General features: G+C 35.3%; 4 protein-coding genes across 5 annotated transcripts in view; 2 read left to right on the forward strand and 2 right to left on the reverse strand.

Annotated features, from left to right (window-relative positions):
• Window positions 1-6,373, reverse strand: part of LOC105168970 (E3 ubiquitin-protein ligase makorin) — a 7,900-nt gene extending 1,527 nt beyond the window's left edge. Inside the window, exons 1-7 of the mRNA XM_011089206.2 lie at window positions 5,984-6,373; window positions 4,414-4,501; window positions 3,572-4,332; window positions 3,420-3,489; window positions 1,149-1,237; window positions 965-1,034; window positions 368-444 (exon numbers count right to left, since the gene is read on the reverse strand). Coding sequence (XP_011087508.1) covers window positions 998-1,034; window positions 1,149-1,237; window positions 3,420-3,489; window positions 3,572-4,332; window positions 4,414-4,501; window positions 5,984-5,994 — 1,056 coding nt within the window. The 5' untranslated portion in view covers window positions 5,995-6,373 and the 3' untranslated portion in view covers window positions 368-444; window positions 965-997. The remainder of the gene's footprint in view (window positions 1-367; window positions 445-964; window positions 1,035-1,148; window positions 1,238-3,419; window positions 3,490-3,571; window positions 4,333-4,413; window positions 4,502-5,983) is intronic.
• Window positions 6,738-7,759, forward strand: LOC105170047 (thylakoid lumenal 19 kDa protein, chloroplastic). Its single transcript, XM_020696901.1, is given in 2 exon segments — window positions 6,738-6,989; window positions 6,992-7,759. Coding segments are annotated over 2 exon segments (732 nt in total). The 5' UTR covers window positions 6,738-6,772; the 3' UTR covers window positions 7,507-7,759.
• Window positions 7,585-10,659, reverse strand: LOC105168980. Its single transcript, XM_011089216.2, has 2 exons — window positions 10,347-10,659; window positions 7,585-8,299 (listed from the first exon to the last, which is right to left on the reverse strand). Exons 1-2 carry the CDS (start codon window positions 10,534-10,536, stop codon window positions 8,070-8,072), a joined length of 420 nt encoding a protein of 139 aa, XP_011087518.1. The 5' UTR covers window positions 10,537-10,659; the 3' UTR covers window positions 7,585-8,069.
• LOC105168989 (glucan endo-1,3-beta-glucosidase 4-like) lies at window positions 12,712-17,715 on the forward strand. 2 transcript variants are annotated; one of them, XM_020696691.1, is made up of 5 exons: window positions 12,712-13,002; window positions 14,617-14,901; window positions 15,684-16,931; window positions 17,122-17,149; window positions 17,287-17,715. In XM_020696691.1, exons 2-5 carry the CDS (start codon window positions 14,838-14,840, stop codon window positions 17,444-17,446), a joined length of 1,500 nt encoding a protein of 499 aa, XP_020552350.1. In that variant the 5' UTR covers window positions 12,712-13,002; window positions 14,617-14,837; the 3' UTR covers window positions 17,447-17,715. The 2 variants fall into 2 exon arrangements, with proteins under 2 accessions (XP_020552350.1, XP_011087532.1); XM_011089230.2 differs by having other exon boundaries at window positions 12,712-12,945.

Here is an 18,993-nt window from a genome sequence, read left to right on the forward strand (position 1 = left end):
CATCTTCAGTCTGTAGAAAATAGGTCTGTCTGTAGAAAATAGGAGTTGCTTCTAGTTTAAGGGATTGGTGGCATACAAAAAGAGGAGAATTTACTAATTTCTCCCACATCGATGAACATCTTGTGCAACAGTGGTGAAAGGAAATTTTGAGCTAAAGAAACAGAAAACTCTTAATCAAACATGCATTCGCTCTATTATGCCCTTGGCACTTTTTTCTGTCAGCAGCCAAAGTGTCAGACATTACTAGATTGCGAGATCCTTAAACATCTACATTTGCAGTAGGGATAAAATTTTAGCATAGAAAGCAGCCTGTCTAAACATAACAAACAATTGTGTCTTAACTAAAATGCTGCAAAGTTGTCCTCACCTTAGATAAAAGCACTGTGGTTCCATAATTTGTTGAAATTTTAGGTCATGACATATTCCAGTACCCTACCAAATGTCCTGCATGTAGTAAGATTATATTGATTACGAAACAGAACAAGTTCATAATTTGCACCGTGTTTCCCAAAAGCAATCAACAATGAAGAAATACGCAACAGAGCTCTGCTAATCTGGAAATTAGTATAAAAAAGCACCATTTCACACACCAGAGTAGCAGACCAATTATGATGCGGAAACTTATGTGAGGGTGGGGCAGGTTTAAATGGGTTTTTAAATGGTTTTTTCCTAAAAGTGCTAATCGAGGGAAATACTGGCATATTAGAAATATAAATCCTGAAAAACTGAACGTTAATTCAAATTGAAGGCCTGCATATATATACAGTACTATTACAAGCACAAATAGAAGAGAAGAGTTGGAAAAGATGAAGCTGACCATATTCCAAGATCAATCTTAATGGGACTAGAAAGGACAACAGATAATTTCAAGCAGCTTTAAATGAACCAACCAGAAATAGAAAACGGAGCCAGATATAAAATCCTAAAGTGAAAAGGCATACGTGGTGATGAACAAGATCCAGACCTGAAAATTTCCTTGAAATATTTAATGCCACGATCATCTTATCTGCAAATTTCTAAGAAAGTCGGAGAGCCTGAAAAGCATCACAATTGGCAGACATGAATTAGTGGACCAAACAGTGAAAAGTACTAATATAACATCATAAATCAATGCCCAAAACAGAATTGGTCAGGAGAAAAATAGTGACCTCATATTTTTAGCAATCACGGTATTTCCATCTTCAGCCCCAAGATGGCGAAGAACCACTTCCTCAGGACGGCCATCACGATATGCATGCTGTTAAAGCAGAGTCCATATAAGTATTTAGCATTTTCTGGGCAATCAATTCCCAAGAAAAAAAATTGAAAAAAAGATTAAGAAAGAAAACCAAAACATGCACATTTGTGTATAGGAAACAAGCCAGGAAGGAGAAAGCATCAGCATTCAGTCATCAAAATTTTCGAAACATTTTGAAACATAAAAGAGTTTCTGTGTAAAATCCCATTGTTCTAGGTAAAAGTCTTTTACTGTGTTGCAATCAGACTTCTATAGATTCACAACATAATGTTTAATCAGAAACTGTAGTTTAACATTTTGTTAAACACTACTAATTCAAACCACAGACTGAACCATCAAAACTGCCATATATAAGCACACAGCACACTACCTCCCTCTGGCAAACGTGGAGTATGCTAAAATTATCGAACCAGTAATGCACAACCATACACTTCTGGTGCTTGCAATTTGAATATTGTAAGAGTTAACTATGCTGCGGACCAAATGATATTGTTCGAGGGAGCTATGTTTCGTATGATGGCTAAATATTAAGGATAAACAAAGAGAAAATAAGAAAGAAGTTCATTGTAATTAGAGTTATCACTAACATTAGAACAGCGGAAAGTTCAAAAAACTTAAGAATCAGGCACTACTGACTTTACACTAGGAAAGGCATGACTGACTCTCAATGAAGCCAGTCATTTCCCCAAAAAGATAAAAAAAATAAAAAGCAGAAAATATGCAAAAACAAGTTTGTTGAGTTACAAATGCTTGTGAAGACATGGAAACATAAAAATCAATAAAAGACTACTTGTATTTGACTTATTACGCCAGCACCACCCCCTTATACATCTATAAAGCACATAGAAACTTAGAAAAGACCAGAGAGTTATAGATATTCTTGGAGGACCACAGAAATAAACTTCTAGATTTGAGCTTCCCAAAAAAGAAATACACGTGGGAAATTGATAAGGCTTGAAATGAAATAAATCAATAGAAACAACAAAGAGAAAAAACATATACAAGGATGCAAGATGCTAAAGATTGAGGACATATTGGGAAACACTGGACCATATCAGTATAGTTCTTGGGAAAAAGATTCAAATATAGTTTTATTAATAAGAGAAGCAATGGAAGAGATGAAGAACTAAAAAAACGAACAAAGAAGAATAAAGGGATTTCCAAGATGCAGAAACTTGCAGTCCTAGATATATCTACGAGATCCAAGTTCACGGATGAATTTATGTCGCAGATCAGCTAATTCAGTATTAAAGGCTCTCAACAAAGATTTGAAGAAGATGCAATCGTAAAACTACGCCTACTCAAAATAATATCAGTTATCACATTTAGATAACCAAGAAGAATTAAGAGATCAAAAAGTTAATTCTCATGAAGTATGAGAACTTAAAATCTTGAATAGCACTTGCATATTAAAAGGCGGAAGTGTAATAACAGTAACACCAACTACAACAGCATTCTGGGTTTATAACAGACACCTATTGATAATCCTGTTCTAGCTAACAGCACTTCATGAAAAATCTGATGGTACGCTCACCTAGATGGTTAACCAACAATGGGAGTTGTGTTCCACAAATAAAGCGACACTTCATTAAAAACAAAACTAGTATATGTAGACAACATTACTCTGTATCTGTTAGACAAGGACGTAGAATAAAGGCCATAGATCCCAAAACCCAATACTACATTGTCAGGACCAACTCCATAGCACTTTCTTCTATTTGCACTAAAGGTTAGCCAACTGCCTTGAAGGCAACCTCTTGAAATCAAATTTCACAACTGCAGAGCAGCAAATCTAATGTGTTACAAGATATATTCTCTAAGACTAGGCTGCAATCGTCTGGAAGAGCCCAAACAAACACCCACACCCACCCCTTCGTAGGTTCCCGTTGTTATTTTTTGCTTGAATTGCGATTATGTTTTCCACCTCCATCTGACAAATTTACACCCATACATCTAATCCATTTCACTCCAACCAAAAATAAAGTAAACATTTAACTTTAATAGGCAAAATGTCTGTGAAAAAAGGTTGGCAGTTATAACTATCCATTGATATGGACTTCTCTTTCCAATTTATAACAGTATAGAAACTAAATCCACACCGCCAGAACTAATTAATAAAGTGGTCAGCATGAACCATTAAAACAATAAATGAAACGGTTATGTTAAATATAGAATAACATACCTTATAAAAACAACTAGTCCCAAATGGACATGTACCATTCCCGAAGTCGAAGTGCTTGCAATCAATAGATCTGAAAGAGAACAATCAGCCAATGAGAGCACAGTAGGACGAGAGGAGAGGGGGGACTGGGTGGATGGAAGGCTCAATCATACCGTAGCTTTGCCTTGTAACTATCAATAATATCCTGCTTTTCCTCTTTAGAGGAATACCAAATGACACTAGGGATCACAAAGTATGAAAGTTTTCGACAAATCGGGCAACCTCTCAGTGCAGAATTAACATCCAAGCCAGATGATGGAGAACTGCTACGCCAATTCCTGATACATGTTACGCAGAATGGATGGTCGCACTCTGACAGAATTCCGAATTTCCTTTCCGCTGTTGTAGGCTTTGATAATATACGCTCAAGGCACACACTACACTCTATTTCTTGACTGTGTCTTAGCACCTCTAGATGCTTTTGCCTTTTCTCGCATGTTTTCATGTGTTCTTCTCTTTCTTGAGGCCTGAAGGGATGCAAACAGTGTTTCCCACAGATTGGACACAGGTCCCCATGAATGTGGGGGCATTTCTCCCCATGTGGACAATCACCAGCAGCGGCAAAAGAACAAATTGACTGATCAGCAGAATCAACATTACTAAAATACCCAACACCATAACCCTGATCTAGTATATTGTCATGCCCAGACATTGTCTCCCATGCAGGTCTGGCAGGAGGTTCACTAGAAGCTGAATGTTTAGCAGCAGCATCTGCTAAAATACCTGTACTGTGTGTTGCAGTTCCAGAAAGACGCTCAACAGGGAATGAAATATCTTCTGATGAAGGAGCTGAGGACTGTCTAGAAACTTTGACATGTTCGTATCTGCATCGACTACCATAAGCACAAACTCCCTTCAGATAGAAGGTACATATCTGCAATGGACAAGCAAAAAATAATTAACAGTAATACCAGTAAAAACTGTTGGCAATTGGAACAGGTTGGCAGAAAATTACATTATTTGGTGGGGCCTTCCAATCATGCGAGAACTCACAATGCTCCCCTTTTAAACATGCCCCGTGAGCAAAGAATTTGCACAGAACCCTGCGCAAAATCAATAAATATATTCTCATCCACAGTGTTCTACCACATATCATGATGCAAAAATATTGGTCACAGAGCTTCAACTAAACGTTTTGTTACATGAAAAAGTTAGAAGCTTTTTTGGTCAAAAAGGAATGTTCTACTCATGTTTTCTACTTTTGTCCCTTAAGAATTGTCGTGTCTTCCACTAAGTTTGAGGATGGATTCTGTAAATTTCAGATGTTTCAGCATTTCAAGCTGACCTGAACCAAATTTAGCAGTCTCTGCAGTAATCAGTAATAATGTCAATGACCGACTGCGGAACCAAAATTCATAAATATGCTGATTCTTTATTTTGTTTATTAATTACATGAAAGTAGACTCTGAAGATGAAAACTAACTTATCTTCCAAATTAGCAGGCAGCTAAAATTGATAGGTTCTGCTGTTTGTTTCTAGAAGAATTTTATCAACATCCAAAGTTAAGAGTCTTGAGCTCACCCTAAAACCTGATTGCAAACATAAATGGTTATACTTTTATCCTAATTTGTACTGATGTGATTAACATATTCACTCATCTCAATATTTTACAATGTAGTATAAACCCATAAAAATTCGTTCATATGTTCGCTATCGCCGTTGGTATGAAATGCCTGATAGTTTTGGAAATGGCTGCAGGTTTAGCATTTACCAAGATATGATTGGTCAGTAAAATTGTAACATTATGCGGTTGAAAACTATGAACTCTACATTAGAGGTTACTGGGCATTCCAAACTTTAGAATGTTAACCAGCACTATGAAGTCCCAATATTCAATCCCTTGATTCTTAACCTTACTACTTCTAAGCACAATTGTCTTCCACATGCAGTATACAAACAAAGTAATAAAGATGTCAAAAATAAGCAAACAACTCCTGGAAGTTCATGAGGAAGATTAGAAAGATATGTGAGGAACGATTACCAAAGGATGAGATTCATGAGAAATATGTGAGAATCAAACCAGTTTAAGAATCTGGGAATGGCAATCTTTCTATTACACAATATGGATGTTGCACAAAAATGAAAGTGATATTATCAGCTAACAGGATTTCTTTTTCCTTTTCCTTTCCTTGTAGATGGGTATTACGTCCAACAGTTTTGCTTATTGAACCAAATCTTCTGGCCCCACCTAACATTGTGGAAACCCATTCAAACTAATTTACAGAATTTGACAATCAACAAGTTCAAAAACAAAGTAAAATCAAAGAGTCCATAATTCTAATATGATCAGATTAGAATTGAAGGCTATTAAGATTCCCAACGTCGGAGGGAAAACAAATAAAATTGCACACGAATTCCTGGTCCTCACAGGATTGGTTAAGACAACAAACAAGTAATCTGTTTTGCCTTGCTCAAACATTCCATCTCTTTCCCACCCCCACCTTAACCAAATTAAACAAGAATACCAAATTCACAGAAGAGAGCGACGTATAATTTCCGAAATATAATCCAAATAGAAGAATTACCGTTTAGACATGGCGTCGCTAAGAATAATCCCTTGGAAAACCCATCAACAGTGAGATAACAAGGAGGGATGGAAAGCAATGAGTGAAGCAATAAAAATGCAGGAACGGGGGAGGCTATTTAGGGCTTTCGAAGGTTGGAAATTGGAAGGTTAGGTGGATGATTGTGACGACGGTCCTGCACTTTCAAGGAACACCCCTTATTTACAACGCTGGCATGTCTGAATGAAAATTCCTCCATCGCTGTAATTATATGATTCAGAAATCTCCTACATCATCCATCTCCTCTATCCATCAACCAATCATCAATTAACGGTTACGCATTGGCTGAGTTTCGCCTACCGATGCAAATTTCAGTAATTACTTTTTCAAAAATTTTCATTACAATTATAATAATGAATAACACTGTTATTACAACCACGTTTTTATATAATTCATTACCGAAAATTTGATCATTTTTTAATGTAACCTTAATGTGTTAAAATTTGACAAATAAACGAAAATGATGCAGAATTTATACGTAATCTCATATATAATTATCATCCATTTATCTCAAAGATGCACAAAATGCAATATGCTGTATCAAATATTTTTTTATTATAATAATTAATTACAAATTATTCATAAAATTGAGGTTGCAATATTATTTATTCTCAAGTTATATAAATTTAGTAGATGAGGTGGCAGCATGCTCTACCATGATTGGTCAGTATGATACAAGCAGGATAAGGAAATAATCAAATATTTCTTACAAAACAATCACGTCCACCAATCCGAGCCCCCACCTCCCCCATGGCCACAATTTTCTCTCCCTCCGCCGTCCTTTCCTCCTCCTCCTCCTCCTCCTCCTCCTCCTCCACCACTACCCCTAAACCACCACTTACTCCTCCACCATCCAAACCCCACCTCAGCATCCCACCCGCGAAGCCACCCGTCAACTTGGTCTCCTCTTTAGCCGCCACAGCTCTGGCCGCAACGATACTCACCACCACCCCACCTTCCCTAGCCGACTTTACAAACGATCCTACGGCGCCGCCGCGAGCGCCGCAAACTACGGCGGGTACGGAGGCAACTCCGACAAGAAAGCATCGGCGGAGTACATATACGACGTGCCGGATGGATGGAAAGAAAAGCTAGTCTCAAAGATACAGAAGGGAACCAATGGAACTGACAGTGAATTCTACAACCCGAAGAAGAAGGCAGAGAAGGAGTACTTGACTTTTCTTGAAGGGTTCCCAAGACTGGCGCCTAAAGACGTCATTCTGAACAATCTCGCGTTATCGGACGTGGATTTGCAGGATTTGATTGCAACCGCAGAAAGCGTGAGTTCGGAAGAGAGGAAGGACGAGAAGGGGCAGCTTTACTATCTGTATGAGATTGATGGGCTTGGCGCGCACAGCTTGATTTCGGTTACTTGTGCCAAGAACAAGCTGTATGCGCATTTTGTGAATGCGCCTACGCCCGATTGGAATAGGGATCAAGATACTCTGAGGCACATTCATGAGTCTTTCAAGACAGTGGGGTGAGATTTACTGGATTTTGTAGCTGTTCCTGTCAATACAGTCATGTGGATAAATGAGAATATTACTGGTTTTGGTGTTTGCATGATCTTGTGATGAGAAAATATAGTTACTCCGAGTTGTATGTTTGTAGCAGTGAGCTAAATTCAAACACTTCAAGTTGGTATATGTTTCTGCTGAAACAGGTTGAACTGGTAATTATGTTTGCTTTAGTACCATGATGTTTATGTTTATTCGATCATAGAATATGTTTGTTTCCTGGTTTGTTGTTTCAATTACAGTTTATTTGATCATAGTATATGTTTATCCTGGTTTGTTGTTTTGATTACAGTCAAGATCCACTATTTCTTTCCACGAGCACACAAAATATTCTTTGTTTTCGGGACTTTTAGACTTCTAGCAATCATAATATTTTCATATTGAGACATATGGTGGAGTACATAGCACTTTACATTCATATGTAGCAGTCAGTTTTTTGTCTATAGACAATAAGGAACTAAAAATGCTTAACATAATCTAATGGAGATAATAAGCAAGAAAATGATGTATGCGACGCTATACAAGGATGCTCAATACAGGGTGAAACCATCATCGTAGGAAACGTGCCACCCTCGTTGGCAAGGTGGAGCGTTCTCATCATACTCAGCACAACAGCTCCATCTCTTCTTCCAGTTGGCTCTGCCGGTGTTGGGCCTGTTATCTTTCTCGTTCCATTTGTACACAATTACACCGGATCCATCACTCCATTCTCCATCAATTCCTTGGTGAGGTGGGGCAAATGCAAATAATCCCTTCTCACCTGCATATTTTAAAAGCTTTAAATTCCACCTTTGGGAAAATGCCAGTGGGGATCATAGTTGCATCTTTATCTTCAAATGAGTATGCTCTTGAAATTAGAAAGAATAGAATGTGATTGTACCATAAGGATGGGAAATAGGCTGGCTTGCTGCAGTTGGTGGATTTTGAGAGGCCAAAATGTTTAGAAAAGAATGATATTACATGAGAATATTCAGATGACATGTATAAAGCAAACACACAAGAAGAGACTCAGTGGTTCATGCGATAATAGGTAGTTTAGTCAAGATTTAATTGGTTACTATCGAGTTTTGTAACTTTGTACTATTTGGTTGTTCGACATAATCTAATGGGGGTTAAATTATTTAAGATACAAATTACAAACAAAAAGCAGCTTCATTTAATTTGTTCAAAAGATAAAAACCAAAAAGGCAAAAAGCACATAGTTAAAACTTCTAGATGAATAACAAATTGGCCATACAGAAAACATAAAACGCCTTTTAACTTGCCCACAGCTTCACATATCTGATACATGATTTTCCACATTCTATGACAAGGTTGTCTTGAAGAAATACACAATTTAAGCATCATCTGCATTATGGCATCCAAAGTGTTTGATAGCATTTAATCCTGACATGTAAATCTTTTGGTATGTGCATGCAGTGGTTGAGAAGGGCAAAGTAGAACACACTGTTCAAAGAAGTCATAAAGTTAATCCTCCACACAGCCTAGAAACAACTAACTGCTTCATAAATCTTCTCCCCAGTTCACATACGCCCGTTTTCTTCCCTACTCTATTAATCATTAGTCATAAGCAATAACCTAAAAATGTATCTAGTGGCAAAAGGAACAGTTTCATAGAGTCCTTTGATTTCATCTCTTCTATTAAGGGTTGATATAAGTGGCATAATACTTAATACTGTATACTTCTGGTCATACCATTTGCTAATATCTGCCCATTGCTTTGCTTCTAAAAGGATGTTTAAATATACTTCCAATTCTAACACGGACGAGTGTTTTATCAATTGTTGTTTTATTCTCTTGATACAAAAGCATGGAGCATTGAGTTTGTACTGATTACTTTGCTGTGATCACTGATCAGGGCTTCCTTTCATTAGATAGTCCTTTGTTATAAAGATTCAACAACTTAAATTCTTCCGTTTCTTTGAAGTAAGAGGAGTTGTTGCGTTCAATGAACATTCCTTGCATTTGTTTAAATCTTGTATTTTAGTGAGAAAAAACAATACAAAGAGGATTTCACACAAATGACATAATTTCATAATCTAATTTTCAGACATTTCTTTTCCTTTACTTTTTCTTAACTGAAATGCAAAATCCGAATATAACCTTAAGAGTGCCAACTGCCGAACAACAGTTACTACTTACTAGTGCTAAAGAACACACATGCACACAAGGTTCCACCACGAGGCACAAATGCACTACTAACAAATCTTTATTCTGACCGACTGCCATGAGAATTCCTACTACAAAGATTTGCCTAGAAATACTTTTCATTTGAGAAAGTGTATCTGCAGTATATACATACATGTATATAATCAACAGCATGTTCTACAAATTTACTTATGCTCTAATGCTTAGATATTCGATAAAAATACACACTTGATTGCGACACCGGGTATTAATAGATAATAATTCTATACAACTCAGCACCTACACAGCAGAGTGTAATTAACTATGCCAAAACAGAAACGTATATCTAATAAATAATAACAAGACTATTTCCAGAAATTACCATAACACTGACTCAACTTTATTATCATCCCATCATAATAAACAATATCAAAAAGAACATAAAAAAACAAACTTTTCAGGAAAAAAGAAAAGAGGACCATCACATTCACCCGCAAGAATCTTGCAGTGGTATCTAAAGTTGTACCCAAAAACAAAAAAATACAAGATAAAGTTCTAAACTTTATACGCAATCAAAAGTAAAGATGAGAATAAAAAACTTTAACCACACAAATACACTACAATATTGTAGCAAAACAAGAAATGTAAATAAACAAGCAAGGGTATATTCAAATACATACCCGTGGCGTGGCCATGGAAAGCGCAAGCAGTAGGGAAGTTATCCCTATCTTCATAAAGCGTGTTGCACCTCAAGCACCTCTTCTGCGCACTCAGAATCTGCAATCTTTTCGGTGATTTTTGGTTGATTCTTGAAATCGTATGTAGGTTGGGTTGGAATAGCGGGGAAGGATGACGATAAGCCAAAATCATCTCCAAGCTACTGCTCTCAAGAAGTGCTATAGTCGGAATCTAATTATTGAAAAAGCGGGTTTTGATCCTAAAGTCACGCCCGCGCGCGCTTTGTTAAAGTTCAGACTAAGAGGGAGAAAACGCTGCTACTTTTTCCGTCTAAAACGTTAGTTTTGAAATGAACAGACAAAAGTGGGACCCACTTGAGCCTTCTTTTTCTTACCCTCATTTGCATAAAAGCGCGTTTCTTCCACCTGGATCCCACTCTCAACGCTTTTTAGCAATTCTGTTCCACGATTTGGTGAAAATTGCTCCTATGTCTAAAATGAAATATTTAATTTCCATTAAATATAAAATTTAAATCGTAGTGTTCATTTTTTTTTTTTATTGTATGTGATAATAACTATTTTAAGCTACAAAATCGGAAAATGACACTCGAATTGTTGCACAGTTTTAAAGTTTAAAAATAATTATTTTTAAAGACATATTATAATTGAAACATGAAGTTTGTGTTACCTTAAGTTTTAATAATTTGAAAAATTACATTCTACTCTGCTGCACAATTTATACAATTTCATTATTATTTAAAAATAAATAAATAATTCAGATTCAAGTGGCTATATGAATCTTTTTTTTTTTTTCCAGAAATTTGTCGACAAGGGTTTTGGTAGATATATTTCTTGAATTGGAAAATTTTTGTCCAAATTCGACTCGGTCAAACCTGAATCAATCACATAACAATTTAAAGGCTATATTTATTAACTAATTGATGTACACTTTAGAAAAATTGACCAATCATAGAGCAAGTATATTACATCTGTTCTGTAATTAGATTGATTCAATTGAGTTCGGGCAATAATTTTTTGAATTGAAGAATTAAGTAGATGAGTTGGGCTTTGAGTATTTCATAGTATTTTATTAGTGATTCAAAAATCCATGCCATCTAATAATTTTTCTTGTATTCCTAATTTTTAAGTAGAACTGCACCTGTACAGTGTACTTCTTTTAGAAACTATCACTCTTCTCAATTTTCATTTCTGCACTAATTTTGTCCTTTCTCTATCTATGCTTCAACCATTAATTTATTTTAATAATTGATTTATTATATTTTTAATTAACAATTAATTGTAAATATTTGATATTAATATATTAATTACTGATAACTCAAATTCACGATATCAATAATTTAAATACATAAAAACAACAACAACAATATTTTTAAATTTTAAAATTCATAAATCAATCAACATTTTATTACAACATTCAATACGTGATACATTATTACGTCCAAAAAGCAATTAAAAGTACTATTTTCAATTTCTATTTTTTTTCCCTGAAAATTCAAATGTGGGCGTTCAATTGGCCACATTCTAAAATAATTTATCTTTGGCCAAATATATAAAAATGCTTGATTTTAATTTTTTCGAACATTCTCTGGAAGTTTTATTATTTTTATCTTTTTTTTACTAAAATATTTCTTGTGTATAATAAATTATCTGTAACACACTGAAGTATAAACAAAAGATATTTTTTTAATTTAAAATTTTGGATTAAACTTAAAATGCAAATTTATTAAAAAAAAATTGTTTGAGCTAAATATATATAATATAAGGCCATTATTATCTAAAAATTTAATCGTGGGATGTAAGTGTTACATTTATTAGTTTAGAAAGGTAATTGTTACATAACGAATAATTTAGAGGAATAAAATGTATTTTGCCCTTAAAATTATTTCGAATGGATTCCAGCAGAAATTCTTACTTTGGAACCAATAAATTTGGAAAAATTTAATTTAGCCAATAATATATTCTGCAAATTTATAGATTGGCTTCACATATTTCACCTAATTATATAAACAATCTCTAGTAAATAATATTACTATAATCAACACAAAGTTTTATATGATTTTAAAAATATAAGTTTTGTAATTTTCATAGTCTTATCCTTTAATTGATAATTAATAATTTTTTTTATAAATAATAGTTAATAAATTAATAATAATTCATCTCGATATATTAAATAATTTATTAATTTAATTAATATATTAATACTAATGATTAATGTGGAATAAAATGTGATAAATATCCGATTCGACTCAATGAGACAGAAGGAGCATTAATTTATTTCTTATAAAGGAGTCGGGCAAAAACAGACAGTCAATTACAAAAACAGCAAGTGACGTTGATTTGTCCACCCTGTCGCTCGAGACGTATCCCCCACCCCCACCCCACTCCGCGCCTGCCGCTTTGCGTTCCTTCTCCCCAGGCCCAGGACACTCTTCTTTCTCATCATTTCACATTCAAGCTCCTAGAAGCACTACAATTTTAGCTTTGAGTTTCTGCAGAAATATTAGAAAGAAGCTCACTTGAAGGTGCTATATGCGTCGTTGGAAGTGAGCCCATCTCTCGGTTTCTTTCCCTGCCTGTATACGTGAGTTTTTCCAATTCAAACCCTGTTAGTTTTGCTCTTTCATGCAGTTTGATGAAGGTTAGTTGGGGTTTTTGGTTTGGTGTTGCGTTGTTTCTTGCATTGGTGTGTGCTTGGTTTCTTTTAGTTTCAACTTGTGGAGAATGGTTTTTGTTGTGACCCTTGTGGAATTATTGCTAAAGATTGAGTTTTTCGCCTGATTGGAAAGGGTTTCTCTTAAGCAAAAAAGTGAGTTCTTGAATGTGTAGCTGAGTTCACGCGAACAAGTTGTCTTTCTATCAGCTTTTTCTTTCTTGGATTCTCTATTTGATTCTGTTTTTTTCTAGTGTTGTCACTTTCTTGTATCCCCAACTCGAGTGTGTACTTATTTCACGTGATTAATCACTTCTTAGGTCTTCTTTCTCTGGTGTTAAACTGTGAATCTTGGGAAGAAAATTTCTCGATTTGCCTAACACTTTTAGCACAAGGGTAATAAGTTATTTTAAGATTGTTTTGGTCTGCGGCACCTCTTGCTTTACTGATCTGCTCCTGTTCTTTTGCTTTTGGGTGTTCAATTTTATGCTTGGATAGTGTGGGATGTGGGCTTAGTGGAGTGAGCCTTACTCAAAATAGGTTTGACATAGATTTAAGTAGGGTTGAATATCTTTTGGGATTCTGTCATTTCCAAATGTACTTATTAAAAATGGTTTAGCTGATATAAGTTTTGGATTTTCAAGTCTGGTGGTGAAAAATTCGCAATATCAACTGCTTGCCTTGTAATCTCTGTAAGTATTATCAGTATCTTGGAGCAAACTTTGGTCACTGGTTTATGCCTACTGAATGTTTGATTAAAAAAAATTAGAAAGAATGTTTGATGCTGAGTTCAGTTGGCACCCCTCTTGTTTTCTACCATCTTTCTTTCACACCTTTTTTCCCCTGTTTTTCTTTCTTTCTTTTTTAAAACTCTGACGGGAGCATTTATGGCACCATTTTACAGCTCAATGAAGCTGGCTATGCCATATTGTTCAATCACATTTATTTTGTATTTGATTATGTTCACTGATTTAACTGGAAAACTTGGTTTATTTGCTTCCAGATCATGTGGGCTTTGTCGTTAGTGAAGTAAGTATTTTCCGTACTACTTGAAATAATCAAGAATTGAATTGTTTGTCATCTTCTACAATGATTATGATTATAATCATTTAAGATAATCTAAAAAATGGGAACCAATATACTCGTCTAATGTCTTAATTTTGAGTTTGAGTTGTTTCATAGTTCTGGATTATTGTGGAAAATCCACGTCGATCCTGGTTGGGTCATGTTCCTGAATGTGGGTAGACTACTAGCAAAAGACATTGCAGCAAACATTTTCTTTCTCATTTTAAGGTTTTGTATCAAAGAAGTTGTTGGTCATTTATTAATATGCTGTCTTATATGCATTTGGGACCACCTTTTTGTGGTCTATGATTGAAAATAGTGGCGCTATGTTTGGTTGTAAACCTTTAAATATCAATTAGATGCTTAGCTCTCTCTCTTACCAACCTCCTCCTGTACCTCCTTTCACACGCACTGCACATGCATGCCTAAAATCACTTTCTCACATGTGTGTGGGTGTGATGGATTGTCTGGATTTTGTATATGTGTTCTGGGTATGAAGGCCTTACAAGAAAATGGAGAACTTCAATTTTGATGCAGGTTTGCTCTGGTTTTTGCTTGTCGACAATATTCAGGGGCCACTTTAACACAAAATATTGAAGGCTGAAAACCTACTCCAAAATTCATTTACATATATTTTCTGGACAATAATTTATTGGTTTGTCCAGCAACAAGTTCAAATTAATAAAAAGTGCTCAGCGCTTTAGTAGAAGGGAAAAATACAGCCCTGTTGAAGATTGAAGCTAAATTCTTCATTGCTGATGACGCTCAAGATATGGCTTCAAGCTATCCTTTTAATTTGTGGAGTTTTCTTCAAGGCATCAGGTGAATCCCGCAGACCTTTTGCATGCTTTAATAGACCAATATGCTCAATAGTTTGGTCACCTTTCCTTAGATTTGACCAGATACCAGATTCTTGACTTCTTATCTTAGGAGCACAGTTCTTTTTGTTCATTATTTGAAGGGTTTTTAGTAGGAATAAAATTCAATTGAATCGTTTTTGTCTCCCATGCCCTGTTTGATTCTGTATATGAAGAGTTATTCTCACGCATGGCTTTCTGTTCAAATTTGGAGTAATCTGATAATAATACTGATATTCTGCTAATTTAATTCTAATTTTTCTTGTGCATTAACGGCCTCCTGAGAAGAACTTGTACCAAATTATCTGTACTAATACAGTGACCATTACAGATCATTTGCATCAACTATGTGTCAAAAGATTGGAAGAGCAATACAGCATTGTCTATCACGAATAAGGATATCTGACTTTGAAGCATTAAATTGATACTTTGCAAAATTGTGGCTTCCTAAGATTATGTGTTTCTTTTGATATGAAGTTGGATAATTATGTTAATGTTAAATGCTGTATATGGTGGATATTTTTTGTGTGCGGAAATTACATTATGAGATAGTCACACTCCAATAGGGTACGGAGCAAACATATGCTAACAATGAATCTAATAACATGATTCTACTACATACCTGGACGAGTTTCTTTCATCATGTGTTTTGAGTTAATAAGTTTCTTTTAGTTGCAAACAGATAATCAGAAAACTAGCTATTACTATTTTCTATATCATCATAATTATAATATACTCGCTGTGCAGGTGCATTTGTTGGGATAAATATTGGAACTGACGTCTCAAACCTACCTTCAGCTGTTGATATAGTTGGAATTCTTAAAGCTCAGCAAATAACTCATGTGCGTCTGTTCGACGCTGATGCCCACATGCTGAATGCTCTTTCAAACACAGGCATTGAAGTTATGGTTAGTGTTACAAATGAAGAAGTCCTAGGTATTGGAGAATTACCATCGACAGCAGCAGCCTGGGTTAATAAGAATGTTGCAGCTTATGTTCCCTCAACTAATATTACGGCAATTGCTGTAGGCAGTGAAGTTCTTACTTCGATTCCACATGCTGCACCTATTCTGGTTCCTGCCATGAACAACCTATATAAAGCCCTTCTTGCTTCAAATCTCAACTATCAAGTCAAAATTTCAACGCCACATTCAATGGACATAATTCCCCGGTCTTTTCCTCCCTCTACCGCCACCTTCAATGCAACATCCAACTCTACTATTTTCCAGATCCTTCAGTTCTTGAAAAACACAAAGTCCTATTACATGTTAAATGCTTATCCTTATTATGAATATGTTAAGAGCAACGGCATTTTTCCTCTCGAGTATGCTCTTTTCAAACCACTCCCCCCAGTTAAACAAATCGTCGATCCAAACACCCTGTTCCATTATAACAGTATGTTTGATGCTTTGGTGGATGCTGCTTATAACTCTATAGCTGCTCTCAACTTTTCAGGAATCCCTATTGTTGTTACTGAAACTGGTTGGCCGTCATTTGGCGGCTCCAAAGAACCTGATGCTACTGCAGAAAATGCAGAGACATACAATAGTAATTTGATAAGGCGTGTGTCTAATGATTCAGGCCCCCCTAGTCAGCCCACCATTCCCATCAACACATACATTTATGAACTGTTCAACGAAGACAAAAGGCCTGGGCCTGTCTCTGAGAGAAACTGGGGTGTACTTTTCACTAACGGCACTGCCGTCTACGACGTAAGTTTGAGTGATTCAGATAGTCTTGGTGCAAATTCTTCCACAGCTTTTTGTATCGCAAGACCAGGTGCAGATGAGAGCTCATTGCGAGATGGACTTAATTGGGCTTGTGGGCCTGGCCAAGCTAACTGCGCGGCCATTCAGAAAGGGCAGCCGTGCTACTCCCCTAATACAGTGCAAAATCATGCTTCTTATGCTTATAATGATTACTATCAGAAAATGCGCAGCTCTGGCGGGACTTGTGATTTTGGTGGCACAGCTTCGTTAACTACTGCCGACCCTAGTAAGTTTTAGACTCCATTCATCTTACTATCTTACATAGAGCTCAGAAGATATCTATTCTGGTAACAGGGTTATATGTTTTCTGCATTCACGAAACTACTTTATTTGTCATATCATGTATTCATATATTATTTTCAATGAAGATCTGCCACAAAGTTGTTAGTAATCACTTGTCCCTGTGTTCATTGCAGGCTATGGATCTTGTAGATTTATAGGAAGGTGAGACACACAACATTTATCCATTCCCTTAATAAGCTTGAGAACAAAAAAACGAACTCAAGAAAAGATGATAAATAACCTCTCCTTTCATTTGGTCGATGTGATCTCTAATATATTGATCTACATTTTGGCTGCAGTGGAAACTCGAGCATGGGGGGGCTGTTTCCACCTGCCGCACTTGGACCCATTGGCCCTTCTTCCGGTAGCTCAACGAGTATAGTCCTCCGTTTTGGTAGAGTAGTTGCAGTAGTTGCTCTTCTTGTTTTGCTTGATTTGAATTTGAGAAACATTTTGTAAAATACCTGGGAGTCAGGATCTGTCGGCCGTCCTCCTCCGGTAGCTCAAGGACTGTAGTTGGTAGAAGAGTTGTAGTAATTGCTGCTCTCTTTTTGCTTGATTTGAAATCGGGAAACATTTTGTAGCCTGACTAGAGACTGGAATTCTGACCTGTTGCATTAATTGTTTGAAACCATTCTCAGATTTGGACAAGGTTGCAAGAGAAATCGTGATTGTTTTAGAACTTTGTTTCACTTGTTTCATGAAGCCATTTTAAGATTTTAGCAGTATTTTGGAGAAGTCGTGTTCGTTTTCCTTTGTTATGTTAGTGTAATTTTAAGAACCTGGATATTTCCATGGATGCACATTATATAAATGTCCAATCTTAAGATGTTCTTTGTAACTAAAGGAATTAGAAAAAGGCATCAAATTTTGTCTAAGGGAAATATTGCAAATCTTTTGGGGAATAATATGTAAATTTTAATTGTTTGGTAGTAAAAATGTACCTTGGAGGGGTCTAGGTACAAATTTAAATGTTTTAGGGACTTAATTGCAAAATCAGAAATTTGAAATGAGACAACCAAATTCCAAACAAATAAAAAAAAAAAGAAAAAGAAAAAATGTTGATTATCACATTATGGTCCAGCCCATGGGCTATAATTGTGAACTCCACTGACAAATAGATTATTACATCCAATGAAAGAACCAACGCATCTTATGTGGGCTGAGGCTTCTGTAGCAAAAACTAATAATACAAAGAAAGAAATTTATGTTTGTTCGAATTTATTTATTTATTTTTTTTTTTGTGGCAAACTATTTAAAACGAAATATGCTTTCACATAATCAGCCAAAATTTCTTATGCGAATCAGATATAAAAGTACTTTAAATTAGGAATAAATTATACCATCTTAGCATAATATATAAATTAAATATTACGCTAATTAACATAACTTTAAACAAATTGTTTGACTAATGTATATGATGTATATGTCGGTGGAATCCATTTATTTACAAGGGTAAAAAAGTAATTTTTTTATATGCAAGCCACAGAATAAAATATACACCATACCACATTCTAAAACTCTCAGTACCACTATAAATACCCCATATATTAATTTTTAAATCAGGTGACTATTAATTGATTTGGCCACTCATTACACATTCTCTCAAAATTTCTCTTCTAGACTTAATTTTAGTAAATTGTTGTGTCGAGGGTAAAATTCTCGTTTCATCCTTTTATCAAAATCACAACCACAACAATATACAAAAGAAAATTTTCACAAAATACAATATCGTCTAATATTCTCTATTCATTTACGTGGTATATATATATATATATGTGTGTGTGTGTTATTTTTTTTGTTATATGTAATTAACTAGTGTGTATATATAATACAGTACACATCGATATATCATTTTACATATATGTAGAACTTTATGTTATAAGATGATATATATATATATATATATGCAATAATATATTCAATCCATAAAGTGCTATTGATTTATTAACAATGAGTAGGTTTGTGCCTCATTTGATCATTTTAAGCATTTAGAGTGTATATAT

Source organism: Sesamum indicum, linkage group LG1 (assembly GCF_000512975.1).
Source record: "Sesamum indicum cultivar Zhongzhi No. 13 linkage group LG1, S_indicum_v1.0, whole genome shotgun sequence".
Lineage (NCBI taxonomy): Eukaryota > Viridiplantae > Streptophyta > Magnoliopsida > Lamiales > Pedaliaceae > Sesamum > Sesamum indicum.